The following is a 17,190-nucleotide window of genomic DNA, read 5'->3' as shown; positions in this document are numbered from 1 at the left end:
CTCTATCCATGAGGCCATTCTCCTTTCCGTGACGGCCTGTGTTAGCTGTTTCAGACTTTTAACTCCTGTCTTGAACTCCCTGCCCCCTCCACCGCCCCCCACCCTTGGCTTCAAATTATCTTGTCGTCTATTTCATTGACAAAGTGGAAACCATGATGTGTGAACTCCCTAGAGTCACCCCTGCACCTTTCCATTCCCAGTGTTGTCCTGCCCCCTCATCAACTCTCCCATCATTTCCAGCAGTATCTTGAGGCAATCTTCCACCTCCTTTCAAAATCTTCCCCTTGTACCTGTGCCTAATGGTAATTATTGTGACGTTTAAGCACTTTCTAGATGGCAAGCGCTGTACTAAACACTGGGATAAATACAAGATAATCAAGTCAGGCAGTCTCTGTACCATATGGGGCCCACAAATCTTAAGTGGAAAGGAGAATAGGAATATAATCCCCATTATACAGATGAGGAAACTGAGAGACAGAAAATCTTAAGTGACTTTCCCAAAATCTCACAGCAGGCAAGTGGCAGAGCTGGGATTAGAACCCAGGTCCTCAGACTCCCAGGCTTATGTTCTTTGCACCAGGCTATACTGTTTCCAACCCCATCCGTTTGCACCATATTAAAACACTGCCCCCCCTCTCTTCTACCCTCCCTGAGTGCCATCTTCAACTGCTTACTGTCCAATGGCACCGTCCCTGTTGCTTTCAAACATACCCATGTATCCTCTATCCTTAAAAAAAGAAAAGAAAACTCTCCCTTAACCCCACTGCACACTTAAGTTATTGCCCCATCTCCCCCCTGGAATTCTTTCCCAGATTCCTTGAATGAGTCTCTTAAATCCAGTGCTTCCACTTCCTTGCCTCCAGTTTTCTTCTTGGCCCCCTGCAATCTGACTTGCATCCCTTCCACTCAAATCCTCTAGCCTTCCTGGAACTACGTCCCCCTTCATAACCAGTAGACCACCACTCTGTCTACCTTCAAATCCTACTGACATCATATCTCCTCCAAGAAGCCTTCTCTGACTAATCTCTTATCTCCCCACCCTATTCTCCCTCCTCCATTAATTCTTTCATTGTCGTATATATTGAGCACTTACTATGTGCAGGGTACTGTACTAAGCGCTTGGGAAGTACAAGTCGGCGACATATAGAGACGGTCCCTACCCAACCACGGGATCTGCACCCCATAAGTATATATCTTTATTCTCTGCAGCTTTCTTTCTGTAACTTATTATAATGCCGGCCTCCCCGACTAGACTTTCAGCTCCTGGAGGGCAGGAACCGTGTCTACCAACCCTATTTTATTGTAGTCTCCCAGAGCACTTAGAATAGTGCTCTATCTACAGTAAACACCTAGTAAATACCATCGATTGATTGCATCAGATGCAGATGATTTTGGCAGTTTCACCTTATTCACAAGGATTTCTCTTTCCAATCTCCCATGAATACCAAGGGACTAGTGTATCATCACAATCATGGAAAACTATGGCTATCCAACCCTTACCCCTGAAATCGAGTAGAGTTATTCAAGACAGTGGTTGGCCAGGGAAACCTGTTTAATCTTTCTTTCCGAGGTCTGCTGTTACCGATTTAAGCATTAATTTATAGAATTTTGATTTGACAAATTAAGGTTGAACAGAAATGAACATTACTTTAGAAGTATTCATCTTAACATGACAGTTTCCAAAATAGCTGTTTCTGTAAGAGTTCTGAAAATATTTGGATTTAAAAATATTTTCAGGGGAGTATTACTGTCCTCCTAATAACTTAGGCAGGATTTCTTCTACAGAAATCATGAGATTGCAGAAACTTGAGTAATATTTCCCTCATAATCAACATTTGTGGGGCATAAATTGCTGTTCTGTCATGAATCTGCCATTGTTAATTGAAACTATACCAATTATAGTAAATTTTCCTTATAATATTCTCTAGATTCCTAATTGTGTACTCACAAGTGCAATATCTGGATCCATTAACATTTCAGTCCTTGCTAAGAGGTCCAGTAGTATGTATAAATATTTTTTATATACCTAATCATGATAGCCGATCTTATCCTTGTAGATTTACATACTCTTGTGTCCTTGTCAGTATATTCTAGTTTCTTATACATTCTTGTAGATATTGTCTTGCAGTATTCTTCATCTTATGTTTGAGTTTATAGTTTATGTAGAAAAGTAGTTATTTCAGATATATCTAATATGATGCAGTGAGCATGAGGCTGAAACATTTTTAATAAACCTGCATAAATGTCTGGCATGGCAAACGCTGTTTTCTTTACATTAGCTCTCTGCCTTAATGTTTTTAGAGTAGTTAAGGACTCGTGTTTTGTTGGGTTTTGTTTTTTTTAATTTTTTCCAAAGGAGAGTTAACTTTTTAAAAACTGTGGACATATTCCTTGTATTTCAGAATTATTTAACGTTGAACCAAGCCAGCGTGCTTTGTCCCATTTATCTTCCTGTTTTCAGAAAAGCAATTCATCTAAAGGAAATTATAAATTATTGATAGGGAATATACAGATATTTAAATTGAAATTTTATTTCATTTACCCTTTTTTTCACTCTACTTGGAAAATTGATTTTAATCTGTTTAGAGCAACTGTTATACTTTTGACGTTTGAAAGCTGAAATAAAACAGATATTTTACTCAAATTCCTAGTTGAGCCTTCTTGAGATTTCCTTAAGTGTCACTTAAGTATTCATAGTCATGATACCTGAGAAGTATCAAATCAGCCGGTATACTTGGAGTGAAATAAGATTTGGAGTTTTTTCACGTAATTCATGCAGAAGAAAATCGGGCATACTAGTTGATGAATTCCATCCCTTTCACTTAAACAAAAAACAGTGCAGTTTCTGAATGGATAATCTCCAAATATTACCTCTGGTTATAATAACCTGCTCATTTACCTGTGGAAAGTGTAATTTCTGGGGGAATTTTGGCCTGGGCGAGAGAGGTTTAACAAAAGCCTCTTAATCATTGGAAAGGCAGCCAGCACTTATATGGAAGGAAGTCACAAAGAAGGTTAATGGCCAATTTTGGTAATATCCCAGCATTAGCATAATATCCTGCTTCTGGTACCAGTTGTACCGTGAGATTCTTTCAAGTTCCCCCTCTTCAATTAGCTTTGTAATATATGCTCTGGTTCCTTAAACATCAGGATATACTGAATTAAAAAAAATTATATATTTTATATATATATATATATATATATATATATATATATATATATATATATATATATATATATATATATATATATATATTTGCTCCAGACTGGTTGCAAGTATCATTAAATTTTGGAAGCAGTATAACATCACCAAAATCAGCATAAAGTTTGGTAGAAACAGCTGGATTTCTGTCTGTTAAAGCTAATAAGCATAATAGGAATGCAAGTAAATAAAATCTGGAGAAAATACTTAATGAAAATTAAATTATTTAGGGCTGCCCTGCAGACTGCCTAAACATTTGTCAGCTGGTTGAACTGCCACTACTCCCTTGCCTGACCAATGTTACAGCCATTAGCAGTTATGTTTGAGCATCAGGAGCTTGAGTAAAATTCTGAGGATTACATTTTTATTCTATTTAAATTCTTAGCTTTTATACAGCCAAAGTTTTTTGAACTCTGGTCCTTTAGTGTTCTTAATAAATACAGGTGACTATCTTTTCAATTCTTAATTGGTTCTTAAATACTTGGGAATGTCTTCTGAGCAAAATTACCTGTAAGTATCGTAAAGAGTCAGTTGAGGATCAAGTACCAAGTAGATTTCAACTGTGCATTCTCTGGTCAGAAAGCTAACTTTTTTCCAAAATGTTAAAAGAAAAAACAACCTTCCATGTTTATCAGTAGTTCCTTGTGAGAGCATGGTAATATGGAAGCAGATTTTTCTGTGCAGGCCTATATTTTGACCTTGTGCAACACATTTGCAACTTACAACTAACATCCTTAACTTGTTTCTCATCTTTGCTTTTGTTTACTGTTTCAGGAATCTTGTTGAACATGAAAAATTTGTCTGAATACATATAATTGTTCCCTTTTTCTGCAGGGTGCAGCATTTGTAGAATTTGATGTTCATCTTTCCAAGGATTTTGTGCCTGTTGTGTATCATGATCTCACTTGTTGTATGGCTATGAAAAAGGTATGTTGGAAATTGTTGAATATAAGACATTTGGATATCCTTGCCAGTTGCCATAGAAACTATAGATTAAGCAAACATACAGAAGCTAACTCTCAAAATAGGCATTCATCTCAACCTCTAGTTCATTAGGAAGCCTTCCAGGTCAATTGCATAGGATGTACAAGATTCACAATCACATAGAAATCCACACCTGCAGAGGGCCAGCACTGTTTCAGAGCAACTCCAATCTGTTTTCCCAAACCATTTTCCAATTTTGGGTTGAGCAAAAGTGGCGCTAGATTCATTAGCATCCCTAAAATATTCCAAAACTTTTAGTTTCCTAAACTATAGTGGAAGGTCACTTCCCCATCTCTCCTCCGCTGCATAAGGGATGTGTCACCACAGGAAGTTGTGAGGGGAGAAACTACCAAAAGCTTCAGTAAATTTTCAGTTGCTGGGTCTATAAGGCTGTCGGTGAGAAAATTAGAAAGTGAGTTAGGGGCATGTGGCTCAACTGATTAAATTGGTACATGAGTTATGAGAGGAAAAAAGTTAAGAAGGTTAGATGGTGTGTGTCAAGGGCACCTATCATACTGTTCTTTTAAGTGCCTTTGGTGCCACAGTCCAAGACTGGCATTGAACATAAAAGCACAAGTGACAGCATATTGTTACACCAGTGATTCATCCAACCCAGGAATCTGATAACTCATTGAACTTTTTAAACACGGCTAGAGAAGCCACTCATTCGTAGCTTTAAAATTTTTATATATGGTTTGAGCAGCTTGCCTTATCAGGCACTAAACTATATTTTTTTCAGTTGGTAGAAATTTGAGGCAGGTCTAATCATCCTTGTTTTAAAAAGGGGTCCTCTCACCCACAAGCCCTTAGCAGTATTTACCAACTTCTCAAGTGATCAAATGCAAAAGCAAATAAAATAGTTTGCTCTGAAGCTAGCTTTATAACGTGCAGTTAAATATTAAAGCATTTAGTTTTGCACAACCGTAACAGTATCTTTTGTGTTGCTTTTTAAGAAATTTGATGCTGACCCAGTAGAATTGTTTGAGATTCCAGTGAAAGAATTAACTTTTGATCAACTCCAGTTGCTAAAGGTAATTCAGTAATACTTTACCTTCCATATCAATCATTCATATTTATTGCACACTTCCCGTGTGCAGGACACTGTACTGAGCACTCGGGAGAGTACAACGCAGTATAACAGCCACCTTCCCTGCCTACAAGGAGCTTCCAATCTAGAAGGGCTTCTGTGACTCATATGGCTTCCGAGAAGGATGAGTTTCTATTCTTGCACTGTCCTTTGGTTCAAAGTTAATAGCACTGACAGTGAGGTTGGCACTAGGAGAAGAGCTCGTGCCCTTCTTTTGGGCCCTTTCCATTTGAGCCGAGCATTTCCAAAACATGTACATAAGTTGTTTTTCCAGGGCTTCAGCAGGGGTTTGCTTTGAACCATTCTCCCCATCTCTCCCAGACCTCCTGTTGCCCAGTGGTATGCATTGACAGATGGTTGGTAGGCCGAACAGGTGCATCTATAAGTCACTTAGAAATCAACAGCAGCAGCTACTACTGGGCCTGCTCCCATTTCATAAAATATCACTGAGGGTGCTACTTGGATGACCTTTTAAGGTGACGGGTAGTAATAATAATAATTCTGGCATTTGCCAAGTGCTTATTGTGTGCCAAGCCCTTTACTAGTTGCAAGATACAAGATGACCATGTTGGACACAGTCTCTTTTGCACATCTGCGACGCCTACACAAAGTAGGAGGGAGAACGGGGTTTAATCACCTTTTTCCAGATGAGGAGACCGAGGCTTAGAGAAGTTAAGAAATTTGCTCATAGTCATCCAGCAAGCAAGGAGTGGAGCCGGGATTAGAACGCTGAACTTCCGACTCCCAAGCGCATACTCTGTCAGTTAGGTCGTGATGCTTCTTCCTACTTATTTTTGCTTATTCCTTGGTTTTTACAAGAGCAGGAAAAAAAATCCCAAATAGCAACTAATACCCAGACTGGACCCAGGAAGCAGCAGGAACGTCAGAGCAGGGCATTTGCAATCAAGGATGGTTATTTCATGGAGCGACACAGGCAGCATCATTGGAAAGACATATATACCTCTGGGTAAATTTAGAATATTAGATTTAAATAGAAAACTCTCATTGCATCATATACCATAAATGTGGAATGTTTATAAAGTCTGTGTGCATGCAAGGTGGCAGAGAGGGTCGTCAGAAAAACCAAGTTAGGTGATATATTTTAAGTGGTGTTTTAAGTGCTTACTGTTTGCCAGGCACTGTACCTTAGTATCTCTGAGCCCGGTGTTGGGTAGGGACGTCTCTATATGTTGCCAACTTGTACTTCGCAAGCGCTTAGTACAGTGCTCTGCACACAGTGAGCTCTCAATAAATACGATTGAATGACTGAATGAATACAAGGTTGTCATGTTGGACACAGTCCCTGTCCCACACGGGGCTCACAGTCTTAATCTCCATTTTACAGATGAGGTAACTGAGGGTCAGTGAAATGACTTGCCCGAGGTCACACAGCAGACAAGTAGCAGAGCCAGGATTAGAACCCAGGTCCTTCTGACTCGCAGACCCATGCTCTGTCTACTAGGCCATGCTGTTCTTCTGTATTTCCAGGCATAGGAAGCGATCTCCCCAGTCAGCGGCAGCTGAGGGGTTGAGGAGGATTAGGTTGGAGAAGAGTGTTAGATTTGGTAAGAAGTTGATCTGTGATCTCGGAGAGGGAAGTGTCATTGTAGTGAAAAGGGTGGAACATGCCGACAGATTGTAGAGGTTGAAGAAGGGGCTTGGAGAGGAAATGGAGGTAGCAGGTTTATGCAAGTGATTCAAGGAGTTTAGATGGGAATGGAAAGAGTGAAGTAACGTTGATGGCTAGGTGATACATTGGGGATCCAGAGAAGGTTTTATAGGCTAGGAGAGGTGTGGGCATGTTTCACGTCTTTAGCTTTGGTTCCACAGTAAGAGCATCTCTACAGGTTCAGGAATTCTTTCTAACTCTATAAACTTTCCTTTTGAAACCTCCAGCTGGCTCATGTGACTGCACTTAAGTCAAAAGATCACAAAGGTACGTTGCTATTCCATAAACAACCAAACTATATTGTAAATAGCCTGATGCCTTTAAAATAATTCTCCGTGGATCCCAATTTAAATTGAAAATCAGGATAACTCTTTAGCGCTTATCAAGAGTTGTATTCTAACTTAGCTTTTGCTAAAGTTCGTTTTTCAGGGTTAGATTTCATACTTTTACTCAGTTTAGCATGTAACCTTAAAGGCGGTAATTTTGTAAAAATTGAGAGCAAAGCCTACCTATAAAGCATTTGAATATAATGTAAAGGCTTTTGCCCGTTTCTCCGACCTCCTGGGAAGATTGTCCATGGCGTAATAAAGGAATTGTGAACTGATTCATCAGTCAGTGGTATTTATTGAACACTCACTGTGTGTAGAGCAGTGCAGTAGGTGCTTCGGAGACTACAGTACAATACAGTTGGTAAACATGAGCGGACAGTCCAGAGGGGGAGATGAGTATTGAAGTAAAAGGCAAGGTATAAGGATATAATAATAATGATGGTACTTGTTAAGCACATACTATATGCCAAGCATGTATATATGGGCTTTGGGGCTGAAATCAAGTGCTTAAAGAGTTCAACTGCAAGGGCATAGGTGATGCAGAAAGGAAGGTGAGGGAGGGACTTGAGGGGAAAGCCTCTTGGAGAAGATTTGAGTTTTAGGGTGGCTTTGAAGGTGGGGAGAATGGTAGTATGTTGGTTTTGAAGGGGAAAGGAGGTCCAGGCCAGAGGGAGGACATGGGCAAGAAGTCGGCGGTGAGAATGAGATTAAAGGTCCATAGAGTAGGTTGGCATCAGAGGACTGAAGGCTGATTTGAAGTAGGGAGCTTGTCTGCCAACTCTGTTGTATTATAGTCTCCCAAGTGCTTAGTACAGTGCTCTGCCCTCAGTAAATACCGACAGTGTTACCGCTCTGCACACAATAAGCGATCAATTGCCATTGATTGGAGGAGTGAAGTGTACGTGGTGGGTTGTGCGAGGACATCAGTGAGATGAGGTAGGAGGAAGATAACTTGATTGGACTGCCTTAAAGCTGTTAAGGAAGTTTTTTGAAGCCAGAAGCATACAATTTTGATATAAATCTAAGGCTATGGCAGCAGTGTTCAGCTTTTACTGTTAAACCATCAACTTCCCATCTTAGTTCCAGTTTCTCACTTCTCTTAGCATGAGTTATAAAATAGGCCAATGTAATAGTAGCACAGCCATGTTCAGCATTTATTTTATAGTAATTTGCAATTAGATTTGTAAAACTTTCCACAGTCAACTCAGATGCAGTAGTGGAAAGAAGTGCTGTAATGTAAAATGGTAAAAATTTGTAGACCAAAGCTTGGGACCACTTTGGGCAGGAGTACAGATGGCCATGATACTCTTATAAGAGACTGGGGAATAAGGGAGAAGAGACTGTCCTAAATTGGTGTAGCTTGGACAAAGCTAGTCTGTGGAGAATGTTTTGCAGCTGTGGAAAAAAAATCAAATAAAGGGAATGAAGACTCATAGCTGGTGACAAATTAAATCTACCATAATCCAATTTTGGATATTAGTAGTAGCAGCAGTAATAGTACTTACTGAGTTCTCGCTGTTTTGTATTTCCCACAAGCGTTATGCATAAAGTGACATATTCCCTGCCTCTACATGGAGTTCAAAGGAATTTAATCCCCATTTTACAGATGAGGAATTTGAGGCACAGAGAAATTAAGTGGCTTTTCCAAAGTCACACAGCAGCAAATGACGGAACTGGAATTAGAACCCAGGTTATTTGACTCCCAGGCTTTTGCTCTCTCTACTAGGCCACACTATAGATCGTGTCATATAAATGTGCTGTGCCCCCCCCCCCCTCAAAGTTAGAATAAAATCAATATGTCTCATTAGATGCTAGATTCAGTTTGATAAAATATAAAGAACACAACCATCTGAAAAACCAGTCTTCAAGAGATACCTTTCTCTTTCATTTCCTTAAAATGAGGATTTAGCTTTTGCTTTTTATCAAATACGATTAATGGTAGAAGCAGTTTAGAAATATTTGAGGTATTTAAATGACATATTTATCAAGACTTCCATAATTTCTGTTTTCAGGTACTTTTGTAGAAGAAGAAAACTTCTTTTCTGAGAATCAGCCATTTCCTTCTCTACAGATGGTAAGTTTCATGCAACTTCTTAATGAATTTCAAATAGTTGTCTAAATTCAGTTTAGTGGTCAGTTGGTTTGGAGGGGGGGAAAAGAGAAAGTTTCTTTGCTGTGAAATATGTACAGTAATAAAAGGGCACCCCTAACTAACTTCTGATCAATACTTACTCTGCAAAATGGAGCTCCATAATAGTTCCTCTTACACTTTTTTGAAAGTCAATGTGGGCAACGGTAAGCCTGTTGTGGGCAGGGATTGTGTCTTTTTATTGTTGTATTGTACTTTCCAAGCGCTTAGTACAGTGCTGTGCACACAGTAAGCGCTCAATAAATACAGTGGAATGAATGAGGGGACAGAGTATTCTGATTGGATTTGCGGTAAATTCTCAATTGATCAAGAGTACTTTTGGGCAAAAAGGAAATGTAAATGCCTGGGAATCCTAACCAACTATAAGCTGAGTGGAGTGTCTGTGCCTGGAGGGCTTTGAGAAAAGAGTGGACATCTAACAGCCATGGATAAGTTAGTAGTTCACCTGTCTGGAGGCTAGCCTGAAACAAGAACGGATAATCCTCCAGCTCTAGGATTGCATAAATGTAAGTGCATGGCTTGGGTAGTGCCAGAACTCCCCAAACTCATGCAAAAATTACCACACTAAAATATGTGTCAGGCCTTTTAACTTCCCTGAACTGTAATTACTTGTCAGCATGGTAATTGCCTTCCCTTTGTTCCTCCCTTTCTCCTCTGTCTCATTTTTTACACATACTTTTGTAAAAAATGTCACTCTAGGTTTTGGAGTCTCTACCAGAAGATGTTGGGTTTAATATTGAAATAAAATGGACTTGCCAACAGAGAGTAAGTAATGAGTTTACTTCTGTTCTTTATGCTGTATTTCTGTTTTGTATTATGCTTGCTGATTTCTATGGGAAAGTTGTTTAGATTTAACATAAGTTAAACATAGATACAACATATGTATAGATACAACATAAAGTTGTATGTCCTCTTAAACTCTGGACTGTAAGCTCCTTGTGGGCAGGGAAAGTGTCTGTCTACCAGCTCTGTTATATTGTACTCTCCTAAGCTTTTTACACACTTAAGCACTCAGTAACTGCCACTGATTGATTAAAATTAAATTCTTGTTGTGAAATAGTCTAATTGTTATTTTGTTCAGGTAGTAGATTAGTTATCTTGTGAATTAAGCAAAATGTGCTACTAAATTATAGATGTAAATAGCCGTATATTGGGTTGATAGTAGCAAATTTGCAGCCTTTCAACTTTTTATCTACGTAAGTTTCTTTACTACTGTAGACACTCCTAAGGTGGCTGACACTGTATTAGGCAAACCAAAATCATTTTTTTAATATTTAAGTTGATCAACCTAGTATTTGATTGTGTTTAGGTTTGCTTTTAAAACGAAAGCTCATGCGGTCCAAATCCATGAAATACTTGTAATCCTGACCTAAACATACCTTGGAATTTAACTGTTGTGAATTGAAGCGTCCAGGAATTTTTGTCTACTTTGAAATCTTTTTGTACTGCCGTGTGACCTTGGGCAAGTCATTTAGCTTTTGTGCTTGTTTCCTCAACTGTAAAATGGGGATGAAATATCTCCTCTCCCTGCCACTTAAACCCATTTGGGGAAGGAACTGTGTCTGCTCTGATTACCTTGTAGCTTCCCCAGTGCTTGGCACACAGTAAGTGTTCAACAATTACCATTTCTTGTTAGTATTATTAAAATAAATTCTAGCAGGGCATGGAGGAGAATTCCATAAATGGATTCCTGTTTTACCAAGTACAAAATGAAATTTAACTCTTGAAAAAAAGAATGATGTAACAGTTCTCTTACAATAACACCTGTAGAATAAAAAAAAAATGTACATGGCTCCTAAATTTTTCAATTCCTTTCAATGTAGGATGGAATTTGGGATGGCAACTTGTCCACATATTTTGACATGAATTTGTTCTTGGATATCATTCTAAAGACTGTTTTGGAAAAGGCTGGAAAGAGGAGAATTGTATTTTCTTCATTTGATGCGGACATTTGTACAATGTAAGTAACCAAGTTATCTCATAGACTTTTGGACTTATACTTTGTTCATGCAGAAACTACCAGGTAGAATTTGCTACTCAAAACATTGCAATTAAATTGGACTTACTAAGTTGCTTGGTTCTGAACCAGTTACTTTGCCTAGTTTCTGGAAGTTAGGTCCAGATTTAAAAAATTAATGAACATTCTTACTATTGTCATCTTTGTACTTTATCTGTCTTTTTTTGGCTTCTCTTCCATATTCTTCTGGGAATTTAAATCCCCTAAAATTAGTCCAAAACTGTACTTTGTGCAGTGATAATGGGTAAGAGGGAGAGCTAATTGAGTGTCTTAAAGCTGATGGTGAGGCGTTTCCTTCATTTTAATATGGTTCTAAGGAAATTGCAACTAACTCGCCATGCTTCAGATAAATGCTTTCTCTTTTCATTAATTAAAACGACTAACAGCTCACATAATCAATATCACCAAATCCTAGGTTACTAGTATTTTACACAGAAGAAGCTTAATGCATTGGGGAAAATATGGTTGCACCATAACTCGTTACCTAACCTTGAAAATGACTTTCTCTTTGTACATTTTTTTTAAATGTTAACTGTAGGGTACGGCAAAAGCAGAACAAGTACCCCATATTATTTTTGACTCAAGGGAAATCTGACGCTTATCCAGAGCTCATGGACCTCCGATCACGGACAACTCACATTGCAATGAGTTTTGCCCAGTTTGAAAATTTGTTGGTAAGCCATGATTAGTTTGCTTTTGCCATTGGAAAAACTCAAATACTAGTTTGTCTTCATACTACAATTAAGCGTTCACATAGGTCAGTTGAAATTTTGAATGAGTAATTGAAACATGGCACACATTCTTCACTCTAGCATAATCTAAAAATATACCTCCGTTAATAGAGCAGGTGTAGAAAGAATATCCTTGTTAGTTATTCCTCTCATATAGGTTTGTAAGGCTTTTATTTTCCAGTATAAGGAGCAACTAGAAAATACAACTTTTTTTAGGGGTCTTTTTTTTTTTTAAATGATATTTGCTAAGTGCTTACTATGTGTCAAACACTGTTCTAAGCACTGGGACAGCTACAAATGAATCAGGTTGGACACAGTCCCTGTCCCGCATAAGGTTCACAGTCTTTGTAAGGAGGGAGAACTGAGGCATGGAGAAATGACTTGCCTAAATTCACCGAGCAAGCATTTGGCAAAGTGGGATTAGAACCCAGCTACTGTGACTCTCAGGCCCAAGCCCTTTCCACTAGGCCATACTGCTTCTCTGTATCTTCCTGTATCTGCATATTTGTCTTTAAGTAGTTCAGTTTTTTTCAGGGAATAAATGCGCACACCGAAGACCTGCTCAGGAATCCATCATATATTCAGGAGGCAAAATCTAAAGGTTTAGTAATCTTTTGTTGGGGTGATGATACAAATGATCCTGAAAACCGAAGAAAGCTAAAGGAATTTGGAATTGATGGCCTCGTCTATGACAGGTATTTATCTTTGTAGGTGAATTCCCATAGCTCTGTTGGACATGCAGAAAGGTATTTAGATAGGCCTGTGTATGTTGTCACAAATCCATTCCATTGTGGTTGGTTATTTAGGACAACTCTGCTTTTAACCACTTTCCTTGGACTTAGAAAGATTTTGTTGTCCCAGGAATAAAATCTGTTGACTCAATGTATTTTACCACCCAAAGGGAGAGGAGAGTACTACTGACTGCAGAGATTTAGTTGTATCCTCAACAGTCTTACAGGAGAGTTTCTGAGGTGGTAATTTTCTTCTAACTCAAATGAGTTCTTAATGTCCAAGTTAAACATTGAAATGTGTAATGAGAATTGTACCAAATGCAATTCGTCAGTGTATCTACAATTGTTCCTCTGCTCACGTTGTGCAGGCATCTACCTTTAGAGTGTGTAAGGAATTGGATGGTTTTATCAGAGAAGGCTACAATATATTTTTAAATGTGCTTTAGTTAACAAACTTTATTGGTGGTTTCAATTTGAATTGAGCCAGTGGATTATACAATGTGAGTATTACAGATTGCTTATTACTAATGAATTAACTTCTGACCCTTATTTAGAAGACATTTCCAGTTCTCAGGAATAGATGACTGTATTTGGATCTGCGACCTTGGGGTATTTGATATTCACCCCACCCCGCCTCAACCCCACAACACTTATGTGTATATCTTTATATGTTATAAATTATTTATGTATATTAATGTCTGTCTTCCCCTCTAGACAGTAAGCTTGTTATGGGAATGGAATGTGTCTGCACACTGTTATTTGCACTCTTCCAAGTGCTTGGTAGAGTGCTCTGCCCATAGTAAGCGCTCAGTTGACAGCCGTGTTTGCAGCAGAACACATCTTCTCTCAAAATGGATGCATGCAAAAGTTGTAAGGATGTTATCATTTGGCCTGCTGTGGCAGGGAGAGAGGAGGGGAGAACCTGAGAGTGGGCGTTCCAGTTTTAGAGGGAGAAACTAAAGTAGCCTTTGGAGCTAATTGAGTTGCTTGACATCTGATTTATTTTCATTGTGCCACCAATGATTTCATAATAAGAATGTGCTCACTTAGGACTGCTTGGTATAGAGTTGGAAAAAAAAGGTAGTATTCTGACTTTTCCAAATTACTCTCTCATTCCATTCTCACATGCATTAAAATACAGTAGCTGAAAAACGATTCAGCTTTTATTAAGTACCTTTCCCTCAACATTTAAGATTGTCACATACTAAAGTCACCTACCTTTTTAAGAGATAAGCCCTGAAAGTAGTAACACACCACTTAATGTCTTAAGCATTATGCTGTTAGCCCAAAATGACCAGAATAAGTCTTCATTTTGAAGGACAGTGAGCTTAAGGAGTGGGTGGCTCACTAGTATACTGTGAAGCAGGCAAAATTGGAGATCCAGGGGTCAAAATATGAAGATCCTCCTCTGAGCAAGGTGAAAAAGTGGTTGGAGGTTGGGGGGGAAGCAGGATCAAAGCTATAATTGCAAACTCAGTTGTATATAGAAATAGTAAGCGCTTAATAAATGCCATTAAAAAAATATTTGTTGCCACACACTTCGAGTAAAACATGAACTCCTGCAAAATGCCACGAATGTGCTTTCTTGAACTGTAGCATTCCCTCCTGATTTTCAGTATGTCCGCGTTCTTCATGGTATTATAAACTTCTACTGCACCCTCTCAACCTGTTACTCTATAAATAAGATTGAGAAGGTTTAGGAGTGTGAGACATGTGGGACAGGGCCTATGTCCAACCTGTTTAGCTTGTATCCCCCCAGTACTTAGAACAGAGCCTGGCACATAATAAGCGCTTAACAAGTACCATAATTATTATTATTCCTATTAGGAGTTTTCACTCATAAGGCAGCTCCATTCCCCAATCATCCTGGTTTGTCTTTCCCATTTCTAGCTCTGTCCCCTTCCTAAAATGTCAGTCTAACCTGGATACAGTATTCTCACATGAGCATGATGGTGGTTTTACGTAGCAGTAGAACTATCCCATCTGGGTTCCCAAGCCTTCCTAACAATATTCGGCCCTAGACATTGAACCGATAATGTCCTAAAAGTCAGTGGTGACCCCAAGATCTTTCCTGATCTCTTGCTTTCTCTCCTTCACAGGATATACGACTGGATGCCCGAACAACCAAATGTATTCCAGGTGGAGCAGCTGGAACGCCTGAAGAAGGAGTTACCGGAGCTAAAAAGTTGTTTATGTCCCACTGTTAGCCACTTTGTTTCATCATCATCATCTTTGTGCATGTGTCCTGAAATCCATTTGGATGCTAATGGCATAGATAATCTACAGAATTCCTAGAGCCCAATTTTGGCACGTGCGCCTGTTGTGAATAATTTACCTTTCATCATCGAACAGTGCTTACCTATGCCTTTGGTTTTCTCAGTCCAATGAAGCAATAATTAAGCGTTTTACAATTCCACTACAGTTCTTACTAGAATTAAGTCATATTATTTAAGTCATTTGGCCAGGTATAATTACTATCCAATCTGCATGTAAAACATAGAAATTGTAGGTTTAACCTCAAAAACAAGTAAGTTAAAATGCATTCTAAAGAGAATTTTAATTGCAAGTATAGCACTTGGTAATATGTAAAGATGACTGTATTCTCTCCTGTCTTTATCAGATCTCTCTTCTTTATCAGATAAGCTTTTCATTTACTGTCCCTTAAACTGGTCTGAAATCATTAGCAGCAGATCTTGAGAATGGCTATTTTAAATTTCTCTACTCATGATTATACCTGGCCATGAAAAAATTAGTACCTCAAATGCATGCATTTGCACTGGTGGTTCCAACTGTACAAACCTTTGACTGTACAAACCTTTGTGCCATCTTAAAGTATATGTGTACATATGTTTTTGGAGACTGCCCTGTACATAAAAGTCCATTTAATTATGAATCTTGAAGCTGCTGCCACTATTCCACCTCTGCCAGCCAAACGAATGCAGTAGTGCTAGGTCTTTATAAGCAGTCGAAAGCAAAAAGTGAAAACATGATTCATACCTCTTTTTCCGTAGTTGTTCTACATGAATTTGCTAAACTTCAAAATGCTGCAGGTAATTTAGTGGCTTAATATGAACAGGATGCATTGCAGATTCATTTCTGCTGATTTTAATATTGCACAATAACTTTAGTGGAACATTACCTAATGTACAAATTCTACAGAATGCATGCTTCGGGTATTAAGCATGAAATTATACATGTTTACGGTTAAGTCCTTTCATCCTTTGGTGCTAGGTGAGTTTGAGAAGGTGGCAAGGACTTAAAAAAAAAATTGTTGCCTAAAAATAGCCTGTCATAGGCATTTTAAATATGCTTACCATCTCTAGTGTGTCCTACTACCTATTATATAGCTTTGGTTCTTTTTGTGTGTTATGCAGGAGTCCAATCTCCAACCAAAAAAAAAAAAAATAAAGTCCTGAATACTCAAGCTTGTATTCTTTCTTGACTGTGGATCAGTTCATTCAGAAGCATTATGTAAGTTCTTGATAAACATCGTGGATAACCTTTGGAAAATCTGTGGGTTTTTTTTATTAGTAGATATAGCTCAATTGTTAATGTACTGGTTTATTTTTCTCTCACTTGAAAACTATCATGGACTATCTTAATTACTTTCTCCTAGAATTATCGTAAAAGAAAAATCAAGCATCTCTGAAGCTTCTTTTCCAAAGGAAACGTTTTTAGATGGAGTGTTTCGTTTTCTGTATAGAGAAGGTACCGACATACCCCCCCCACCCCCCAAGATACCATTCTTTATTCCGGGAAAATACTGTCAAGTGAAAGAGCGGTAGCAACAGTAACTTGGCTAACGTACTTTGAATTCATGTATATGTTTAAGGGATTAACTTCAGTGCCGGACACAGCTGCTGTGTGTGTTGGTGTGTCATGACTGGTGCAACGGGCCAGTATATAACTGAAAACACATACATACAATAGGGCACATGTTTGACAGAGCCGGCGTGCTACTGTAATGTGACAACACTGAAAAATGCTAACATTAAAATTCAATATGAGATGTGTTACAGGGGATCCTTTTAACGTATAAAACAGTGTAAGCTGACTGGTTGAATCTTTGTTTCAGAAATGCATTAAGAATTTGGGAAAGCAGTCTGAAACTTGAGTCAGTATTAAAATGTCATTTGACAAATACATTTTGTCTCCTTTTCAATCTATGCAATATTAATATTTTTATTGAAGAAGCATAGTGATTGTGGTTATGGTTTTTTTTTTAGTCATAGGCGCCAGAATATTTGGCATGTATTTGTTTTTGGAATTGTATGTGGTTTTCCTCACGAGA

At 38.5% G+C, this 17,190-nt stretch overlaps 1 protein-coding gene across 1 annotated transcript in view; it reads left to right on the top strand.

Annotated features, from left to right (window-relative positions):
• The window catches only part of GPCPD1 (glycerophosphocholine phosphodiesterase 1), a 49,132-nt gene extending 32,809 nt beyond the window's left edge, over positions 1-16,323 (top strand). The window contains exons 12-20 of the mRNA XM_038751274.1: positions 4,037-4,129; positions 5,140-5,217; positions 7,170-7,209; positions 9,284-9,345; positions 10,120-10,185; positions 11,244-11,380; positions 11,976-12,111; positions 12,703-12,863; positions 14,999-16,323. Of these exons, the coding sequence (XP_038607202.1) occupies positions 4,037-4,129; positions 5,140-5,217; positions 7,170-7,209; positions 9,284-9,345; positions 10,120-10,185; positions 11,244-11,380; positions 11,976-12,111; positions 12,703-12,863; positions 14,999-15,194 (969 nt within the window). The 3' untranslated portion in view covers positions 15,195-16,323. The remainder of the gene's footprint in view (positions 1-4,036; positions 4,130-5,139; positions 5,218-7,169; positions 7,210-9,283; positions 9,346-10,119; positions 10,186-11,243; positions 11,381-11,975; positions 12,112-12,702; positions 12,864-14,998) is intronic.
• The last annotated feature ends 867 nt before the right edge of the window (positions 16,324-17,190 follow it).

This window comes from Tachyglossus aculeatus, chromosome 9 (assembly GCF_015852505.1).
Source record: "Tachyglossus aculeatus isolate mTacAcu1 chromosome 9, mTacAcu1.pri, whole genome shotgun sequence".
In the NCBI taxonomy this organism is placed as follows: domain Eukaryota; kingdom Metazoa; phylum Chordata; class Mammalia; order Monotremata; family Tachyglossidae; genus Tachyglossus; species Tachyglossus aculeatus.
This window is presented reverse-complemented; position numbering and strand designations above follow the sequence as displayed.